The sequence below is a fragment of the Medicago truncatula genome, chromosome 8, assembly GCF_003473485.1.
Source record: "Medicago truncatula cultivar Jemalong A17 chromosome 8, MtrunA17r5.0-ANR, whole genome shotgun sequence".
Classification (NCBI taxonomy): domain Eukaryota; kingdom Viridiplantae; phylum Streptophyta; class Magnoliopsida; order Fabales; family Fabaceae; genus Medicago; species Medicago truncatula.
In genome coordinates, this window is record NC_053049.1 from 11,142,516 (window position 1) to 11,153,178 (window position 10,663).

Genomic DNA, 10,663 nt, shown 5'->3' on the forward strand with positions numbered 1-10,663 from the left:
ATTTTAACTACTTATATTATGCATTGACTTTTTAACTATCTATTTTATTTATATTTTATTTGGAAGGGTATATCTCTTTTATGTATTTCTCATTTGCTAAAAACATATTTGTTTTTCATTTTTTTCTTATATTTGTAATTATACATTTTTATAACAAAAAACCCGAAAGAATCCACACAAGGTAATTACTAGTTCGACAATTTTCTTGTTACTTTCAAACCACTTTCTCGTATCCCATGTTCCCTTATTCGGTGGGTTTCTCTATTCAAACCTTCAAACTTTCCCAAATCTAAAACAATACCCTTTTCTTCTAAACCATGAAAAACCATTTCAAAGACCCAGATCACAACTCTTCCATCACTTTCTCAAAGCTCATCACTTTCTTCTTCCTCTTAATCACAATCTCTTACCTTTTTTATTCTCTTAGATTTGTTACTCATAACTATGATTGTGATAATATCCAAAACCAAAAACCCATCATTCATAGCCACACAAATTTACCAACACAAAAACCATTTGAAGATGAAGAAAAAAAACAAACAAAAACAAACATTTCCCATATAGTTTTTGGAATAGGTGCATCAGCAAAACTATGGAAAAAGAGAAAAGAATACATCAAACTTTGGTGGAAACCAAATCAAATGCGTGGCATTGTTTGGTTAGAACAAAAAGTGAAAATTGATTCTAATGATGAAGATCTTTTACCACTTTTGAAGATCTCAGAAGATACATCAAAATTCAAGTACAAAAACTCAAAGGGTCATAGGTCAGCTATAAGGATTTCAAGGATAGTGTCAGAAACTGTACGCCTTGGAATGGAAAATGTGAGGTGGTTTGTGATGGGTGATGATGATACATTTTTTGTTGCTGAGAATTTGGTTAATGTTTTGAAGAAATATGATCATAATCAATTTTATTACATTGGTAGTAATTCAGAGAGTCATTTGCAGAATATTTATTTTTCTTATAATATGGCTTATGGTGGTGGTGGATTTGCTATAAGTTATCCTTTGGCTGTTGCTTTGGAGAAAATGCAAGATAGGTGTATTCAAAGGTATCCTGGTTTGTATGGTTCTGATGATAGGATTCAAGCTTGTATGGCTGAGCTTGGTATTCCACTTACCAAGGAGAAAGGGTTTCATCAGGTTAGTCGGTTACTCTGTTCCTTTTTACTTGTCGCTTATGTAGAAACTTTTGTTTTAGGTCTGTCTCTGAACTTAGCTTAATTAGTATGAACATTGTATAATATATATAAGGACGAGAGTTCAAACTTTAGAGACCTCACTTATTCATCTTATAAAGTATATTAACTTGTCACTAGCTAGGCTAGGTTATTACTTAACATAAAAATAATAATGTAGGATAAGATAATAGTGGAGAAAGCATAATACAATCAATTAATCAAGTAATTTTCATTTTGTTTTAGATATTATTTGGCTAAGTCATGAGTGGATTGGAAATTTAATTAACGGGAGATTTGGAAAATTGAATTCAATGAGAAGAAAAAGGAAAGTGGTGATTTTTTTTATTATATCATTGACTATAAATAAAATACTCCAGGTTCAGGAAAGAAAAATTAGGTTCAGTTCCCTTAAAAAGAATCAGGTTTAGTTTTTTGTTGACAGAATTAGCTTGACTTTGTTTTTGACTATAGGTTGACTGTAAATAACTTAACTTAATGTACAAAGTTACTACAAGTTTTACCTTTTATTACTTTAATAAACTTGTTAGATAAATAAAAATCATTAATTAAGTAGTAGTAATTTTTTATTATTTGAAAAAAACTGCTTGAGATTTTTCGTATTTATTTATTTTTTTGTTGGGTTTTCATATTTATTTATATAAATATTTTACCGGTATATTTGAATTTGTTTTCTCATTATTGCCACAAGAAAAATAAGAGGGTCATTTGTGTTTTTGCAAATAAAAAGAATTTTATTTTATAAATTATACTAACTAGCATAAGCCATGCCTATTGGAAAAACTTGTGAAGAATTTTTATGTATTTATCTATGCAATGAACTTTCCTAGAATAATCTCCGGGACGTGGAGAAATTTGAGAGGCAGATATAATATACTGTATTGTTAATTGTTTAATATAAAAAATATAATACTGGTAAAAAATGTGCTACTTGTTCAATGGATACACAAAGATGCAAAAAATAGAAAAAGTCACTACCGTTAGATTTAGCAATAGCAGAAGAAGACAAACCAGTAGATGCTAGATGTTAGATAGGTAACATTAAATGAATGAAAGGTTTTCTTTTAGATGACCTTAGAAGAAAAGGGTCAAATAATTATTTCTGATAAAATGTATGGCCTAGATCATTTAATGCTATTTACTGATACAGTTGAATTTTTAAGCCATAATATCGACAGAAAATGTGCAAGTTTGACCATAACTTCAAATTCTTTAGGTATTTTGTGCAGTCAAAAATATCTCATTCCCATTTTGTGGTGAGTAGTCACTCTTTGGCTATAAGCACATATACGGACATCAGACATGACACGAACACTGGCACGTCGATACAGCTGATAATTTGAAAAAATTACATCCGAGGAATGTCCGTGATTCAATAGTGCAATGCATAATAACTTAGATTAGATTAGATCCTATAAGTTACACTTCGCTATTTTGTTAATTGAAGGTGCTGTTCATGAAGGACATATACTAAAAGTCAAGGACTCCCACAACTACGGTTGCTCTTAAGATTCTCATTTATCATTTATACATTGTTTTCTTTCTTTAAAAACAAAGAAGCTTCATTTTGTGGTGAACATCTAAAAATAGTACTAGCATATACGTGTCACTCTGCTAATTTTCATGTGCATCGAGATTGATGTAGTTGAACCGACACCACTCAAATTATGAACGAGGAGACAAATTTAATATTAGCACCACTTACTCACACTATAAAGCACGTCATAGTCCCACCATGAATATCTATGCCACAATTAGCTTCATGATTGGTTAACTCTTGTCAATTGTCGGTCATTATAATACTATGACCTTTTGTTCATCTTCCAATTCACCTAAAAGGTTTATTATTTCGTCCTAAATTATATGTTGATTAGAGAAAAAAAATTGTCTCAAATTATAAGTCGTTATACAATATCAATAAAATATTAATATTATTCTCATACCATTGATGAAGGTTAATTTTGTAAAATAACTAATAATTTCTCTTTTCAATACAAAATTAATTACATTTTTTAATTTAAACGAGATGATCAAATCGACTTATAATTTGAGACGGAGACGGAGAAAGTACTAATATTGTCTACTTTAATCAAGTTGTCACATACCATTACAAACGCGTTGTGAATCTAGATCCAACATATGATTACTTTGTTTTTCTCATGTTCATTGGTTTAGTTGGTTTAACAGCACATTTTCAAGTTTAGTCATTATCTATATTATTAAACTTCCGCATAATTTGACAATGGTTGGTTGGTTTGACAGCACATTTTCTACTTTACTCATTATACATTATTAAACTTGTTCATAATTTGACATTTGTTTGTTATGTTTTGTGTTGAATTTTGCTAGTTTGATGTGTATGGAAATCTCTTTGGGCTTCTAGCAGCCCATCCTGTGACACCATTGGTATCCCTCCATCATTTGGACGTAGTCGAGCCCATCTTTCCGAATGTTAGCCGGGTCCAAGCCCTAAAGCGGCTTACAGCACCCATGAATTTGGACCCGGCCGGACTCATCCAACAATCCATTTGCTATGACAAAACACGGACTTGGACCATATCTGTGTCATGGGGCTATGCGGTTCAAATATATCGGGGAATTTTCTCTGCCCGGGAGATGGAGATGCCTGCAAGGACCTTCCTAAATTGGTACAAGCGAGCCGATTATACTGCCTATCCATTCAACACACGCCCTGTCAGCCGAAATGTTTGTCAGAAGCCATTTGTTTATTACTTGTCTAATGCAGTATATGACAAGGATACAGATGAGACTGCAAGTCGATATGTACGGGTTCAATCAAATCCGGATTGCAAGTGGAAAATGGAGGATCCGAGTCAAATCAAATTGATAGTGGTTTATAAAAAAACCAACCCAAATTTATGGGACAAGGTATTTTCAAATTACTCTAATTCAAAAACCTAAATGTTGTCACTTTCTTTTGTTTGTGTGTGCGCGTGCGCGCTTTATTTGACATAAATTTTAATGAAAGTGAGAGTTGGCAACTGAAATTGATATGGTTTTGTGTTTTGAGCAGTCTCCAAGAAGAAATTGTTGCAGGATTCAAGATTCAAAGAGGAAGGGAACTATGGTGATTGATGTGGGGGAATGTAGAGAGGATGAAGCTGTTGAATTGTAGACTTCTTAACAAAAATTTTTGGTAAATTTTTTGGCCGCAAATGAAGTCAAGGATGAGTGCTAGAAGTCCAAATTACTTGACTTTCTGCTTTGGAAAAAAGTGTAATTGTTTTGACCGAAGTTCATAATTTTAGGAGGATCTTATACTTATACTAATACTGCATATAGATTGTCTAACAATGAAGAATGAGATTCAAAATTTTACAATTCAAAATTATTAGACCAACTACCATTTTTGATTTTTCAATATTTATCAGCTGCCTAATGGTTAGGAACAAGTGGGTGTTGAACGATATAAACAAAATAAAACCATCAATTGGGGCACAGGTTACAACATTTTGGAATTGGTATGGGTTGTGCCAAATTAAGTGGACATGAACCCACATCTTAAAAAAATTAGCACGACAAATAATATGAAAATAACTTATAACAATTTTTGTTTAAAAATAGTTTATATTTTTTCATTTAATATTTGTATGATATATTCATTTTTTTCTCTATTTTTTTATGACCTTGTAGGTAACATGACTTTCTATCATGATATGTAACATGACTTTTATATGTAACATGACCTTTTATTTTATCATGAAAGAATCAATGTTAGTATGTTTATTTTTAATTTGTCGGTATTATTGATTTAATAATTCAGTTTAGTTAGTTTTAACTTCTGAAGTGTAGCTTTTGATGTGTAGCTTCTGATGTCTTCAGAAGGAGTCTAGTAACAAACTTTGGTTAGCGTGTTAATCAAGGTAGTTAGTTTGTTAGAGGAGTTTGTTACAACGTTCAGTTGTATATATACTCACTCATGTGTTGTAAATATATGACAATTCATTCAATAAAATTACACAAGTCTTTTACTCATATCTATTTTTTCTCTCAAAACCATAGAAACCCATCATCTCAATTCCATCTTCTTCAATTGAACACAGTTTTAAGTGTTGGTTTCATTCTAATTTCATACATTGTTCCATCAAATTGGTATAACAGAGCCTAGTTCGTTCATTGTTGTTAGAGAATTCGTGAAGAATGACAACTGATAACAACAATATTCCTGCGCATCTACCAATCTTTGAAGGCAAGAACTTTGATCAATGGATCGTGAAGATGAAAGTGATCTTCAGGTTCCAGGATGTACTTGAAGTTGTGAAATGAAGGGATACCAGCACTGACAGCGAATGCAACTTGAAGTTGGTTTGCTTTAGTATTTGGTTCGTGGTTGGTTGGGGTTCTCTTCGGTAGACCCTCACAATATTTCATACAATTTCGATCATTATGCTATGTCAACATGGGGTTCGAAAGCGGTGCGATCTTTTTTGCACTTAATTTGCTTTACCTGTGTGTGGGTCATCTAGTAAGAGCGAAATGACAAGGTTTTTAATCATAAGGAGTATTCGATGCCTTAGTTGTTTGATAAGGTTAAATATGAATTTTTAACCGTAAAAAAAATAAAAATTCATATTAAATTCATGTTTTGTTAAAAAATTCTAAATTTTTTTTGGAATGATTCTTATAATATTATGAATTTTTCTGGAAAATTGTATTAAGAAATATTAATTCTACATTAGTTTATTTTTAAGGAGGGATCAAAAGTGAAGATGGAAAATTTTTTAGGGACTAAAAGTTGAAGAAATTTTTTAGAGGGACTAAAACGAAAAGTTGATATATTTATAGGGACCAAAAATATATTTAACCGTAAAAAAAAAATTGTCACAAAAGTTGTCACTAAATGGTTGTACAAATATCATTACTCATGTTGAAAACAACATGTTTGGTTAATATGGGGTTGAATAGATTTTTTTTATTAATTTGAAAACAATTTTCACTTAGATCTCAAAACCATAAAAACAGGTTTTATGGTTCATGTTTTTGTTTTTTAACGCTAACATAAAAGAACATTTTGCGCTAGTGGTTGCCGACCACTACTTTGACCACTTCAGACCACCGTTGATCACCACTATAATCACCACCACCACCACCAACCACCACTTCATCTACCTCCATTCTCCAATTTAACCAACATTGACTATCAATATGATCATCACTCTTACCATCGTCAACGATCACTTCTACCACCTTTAACCTTTACTCAGATTGTCGATATCGATCACCACTCCATCCATTACCAATCCGACCACTACTAACTATCATTCTAACTTTGCTCAAAAAAAAAAAAACTATCATTCTAACTACCACTACGTCCACAACAACCCCCACACTGACGACCATCGATTATTAGAATCACTACTAAATAAATACATTATATATGTGTAATATTTTGTTGCTTTGTAAACTTAATGATATGAATTGTTTGGATTAAGAGATGTTATGACAAGTCTCCATGAACTTAACTCAGTTGCTAGAGACAATGTATAATATATGAGGAGTCGGAGTTTGAATGTCGGATACATTCACTTATTCAACTTGAAAAAAGTGAATTTCTAACCACTTGACAAAAAAAATAAAATTCTGAGGAGTATTTATTTATATGTTTATATTTCAAACTGATTTTGGTATTTGAAAATTTCAAAGCCTAAAAACAGAAGAACCACCCCGAATTGGTCCTTAGCGAATTCCTTGTAGCTGACAAAATTTAAAGCACTTCACTTTTAATTTTTGTCATTAATTTTTTTGGTAGATAGATGAAATGACAAAGCAATTATAAACTCACACATATAAGTGGTGGAACCGGGGTTCGAACCCCAGTCATGACATTCGACCTAACAATTTCGATATTTTGTCAGTTGAGTTAGGACTTCTGGATGCCACTAATTATTTAATTTGTAGTAGTAACTTTAGTTAAAAAAAAACTCAAACTCTATTAAAATCTAAAACATTTTTCGTGTTCATCCACCTTTTGCCGAACAAATTTTCTAGTTTTTTTTTTTTGGGTCAAAATAATATTCAACCCAAACTTTATGTCTATCTACATTTTGTATTAAACGAATTGGATCAAACCTACCAAGCTTTGTCTAATCTTCCCCTAAAAAAAAGCTTTGTCTAATCTTTTTTAAACAAAGACAACTTTATTATTACTTAGCAACTAACAAAACCCACACCCAAATAGGAGGGGGGTGCAAATTACATAAGGAAGACAATCAAACCAGGTACAATTAATTGGGCTAATTGAGGGCCAATCAAGCTAAATTACGAGTGTCCAGTTATAATATCTAGAAAGTTTCTCTTTAGGCACCCTAAAAAGACGAAAATACCGCCAATGACAGTTAACTACCGTTCGCTGGACTACATTAGTTGCTTGCAATTGTGGAAACACAGATAGTTAATTGTCGTCCCAACAACGACAATTAACTATCACTTACAGAGAGAAAACATGCACAGTTTCAAAAACTCAGTTTTATGTATTTGTTTTGGCCACTACATTCATTAATTCACACTATCATTCATTCATTTATAAAATGTCACAAATCATTGAAAATAAAGTCATTCATTCGAAATGACCAACATTCATCAAATCATCATTTACATAATGCAACAAAATAAAGAAAGAAATATAAAAGTCATGGTGATGTGAAGGGCCTCCTCATTCTTAGAATCCTATATGTAGAGGCAGAGAGTGTCTCATCCTTAATCAATAAAAGAATAATTACACGTAGGTTTTCATATGTCCCGCCATTTTGCAACCCCTCGTCCACCATGGCCCCATCACTTACGATGATCAGCAAGGAATCCAGAGTTTCCCTAGCATGCTTATCCTCAATCAATACCTTTTGATTCGTCAGCCTTGGGGGTTTCCCTATATAGTTTGCAGTACCTTTGGGTGAGATATTCGTTAGAACCATGAAACGTATCCCGCTACGTGCTGCCTTGGTGACTCCACCTCCAGACCCCTTGTCTTATTTAACCCTAGCTAATGTCCAAGATGTTAGTTTGTATATAATTTGCAGTATATGATCAACCACCTTGGCTTAGACCATGTTTCTTCTTATTTTTTACCTTCACTATCTTAATTGAAAAGAAATAAAATATTTTCAATTGTTAAATTTATACTAAATATTTCAAATTCAATCAACTAGCTTATTCAGTCATTTTTTACTTATTAAGTAGTTCAATTGTTAATTTTATACGAAACAACTTTCAATTTGATCAACTAACTTATTTAGTCATTTTATTTATTTATTAAGTAATTCAACTTTTAATTTTATACCGAACACTTTAAAATTCAATCAAACAGTAAAAAAACTAACTTATTTAGTTTATTAGTTAGCTTATCTGCCATAAGCTCATTCTTTATCAACTTATAACTTATCTAACTATTTGCTATTTTTTTAATCAAACAAAGTCTTTGTCTTAATATACTTTTTTCTTAACCCTTTTAAGTTGGCCTGATGGTATTGACTTGAGATATGGAAGTATGTTCCTCTTCGATGGCTCATATTTGATTCTCTCCGATGTCAATTTGAATGGACTAATTTAGTTTCTTCTTAATTTTTTCTTCTTCTTTAGAGGTAGTATGTTGATAAAATAATAGTAGGGGTAGTATAATGAAATGATTGACCTTTAACATTTACGGCCTGATTCTTTCATTCGACATTAATGACAAGTTAAGCTAACCTTCTATTTATGTCAACTCTCCATATGAGCCTCAGCATTACGTAATCTCATGCAAAATAATAATTTCTACATTCCATATACTGTATGTATACGGACGTGAAACATGTTATTTGTTTTTTTTTCCTTCTGGACCTAACCTAATAGTGTTTTTATTGGTTCCATCTTTTAAATAGAAGAAAAACTATTAAAAATATTAATTACTAACATTTGTTATATATTAACAAAATTATCGGCCTACCCATAACACTATTTGCACAATTTAATTTTTTTTTTTGGTAAATAGACGAAATGACAAAACCATTATAAACCCACACACACAAGTGGAGGTACCGGGGTTCGAACTCCGATCATGGCATCCGGCCTAACAATTTCGGCATTTTTCCAGTTGAGCTAGGACTTCTGGATGCACAATTTTAATTATTAATAAAATATAATAGGATATTTGGTTATATATAGATATTGAATTGGCTACATCATTAATTAGGCTGCATGTTAAATCATCAATTCTAATAAGTAGTTTTTATTTTATTTTATTATTTTAACTCTGTTTATCTTAAGGATAAGTTGATCACATTCAAGTTAATTTCCACTTCAAAATCTTGGTTCTGGAATGAAGATGAAGTCAGCAAAACACAATTCTTTTTTCTTTCATGATTTAAGTGAAAAGGAAAGCATACGAAAATTTGCTACACAGGCATGATTTGTGGCTTCAACTACGCTGTGTGTGAGAAAGAATAGAGAGACAACATTTGCGAAAGTATTAGCAAATTGAAATTGTTTAGAATAGTGACGCAACAATTGTTTGACAAAAAAAGGTGAATAAATTAATTTATGATGGGAAATTAAAAAAAAGTTTTAGTGGATGAGCTTACGTGCATAAGGGGTAAAGATCAATTATCTAATGACAGAAAAATTAACAAAAAAATTAACCATCAAGTTTGTGAGTACTTTTCATAATCATAGTTTTATTCTCTCAAAAAAATAAAATAAAAATCATATTTTTATGTTAAAAATCCAAATATAATGTTTAATAACATAAGTCTCCATATATTAAGATATAAATTTTCAATAAAATAAATATAAATATAGAATTTGTAAAGATAAATTTTCAAACAGAAAATTCAAATATTTATCCGGAAACTTTTTTTTTTTTGAAAGAAAATATTTATCCGGAAACTTAAGTTGTACAACATTTCATAATATCCGGAAAAAAACATTATTTTCTAATTTATAACATTTCAGTTTTCAATTTATGACATCCGAAAACTTTATTTTCTATTTTTTTTTTCATAATGCATGTTTTCTTTGCAAAATCTTATTTTTACCATTTTTTTGAGAAAATAATGTCCCATTTACTTTGAAAATATTTGATGTTTTCAATTTCTAAAATATGTGTTCATTTCAACTTACTAATAAGGAGATGCATGTAAGCCTCTTGAAATGAACTTATTTTGAAAAAATATTGAAAATGTCAAAAAAATGGACTTAGCTGTGAAGGCTATTTGACTTAACTGAAAATAAGTTGTCGACGGTTGCAGAGATGGGTTCTTTAGGTTGGGGTGAGGGTGTGGAAGCCTGACAATGGATAAGAGTTATTGGCTTGGGAGAAAGAGCAGGTGAGAGAGTGTAATGTCTTGTTATACTCTATCGTTTTAAAGGTTGGTGTGGAAGACAATGACATTTACATTCGTTTAAAAAATATATTGTAAGTGACACTTATTATTACTTGGCTTCAACGGATCTCAACTCTTTCTGAAA

General features: G+C 31.2%; 1 protein-coding gene across 1 annotated transcript; it reads left to right on the forward strand.

Annotated features, from left to right (window-relative positions):
• The first annotated feature begins 200 nt into the window (after window positions 1–200).
• On the forward strand, window positions 201–4,562 carry LOC25500849 (uncharacterized). The gene is made up of 3 exons (XM_013589344.3): window positions 201–1,145; window positions 3,551–4,090; window positions 4,236–4,562. The coding sequence occupies exons 1-3, from the start codon at window positions 318–320 to the stop codon at window positions 4,335–4,337; spliced, it is 1,470 nt and encodes a 489-aa protein (XP_013444798.1). The 5' UTR covers window positions 201–317; the 3' UTR covers window positions 4,338–4,562.
• Window positions 4,563–10,663: the final 6,101 nt, after the last annotated feature.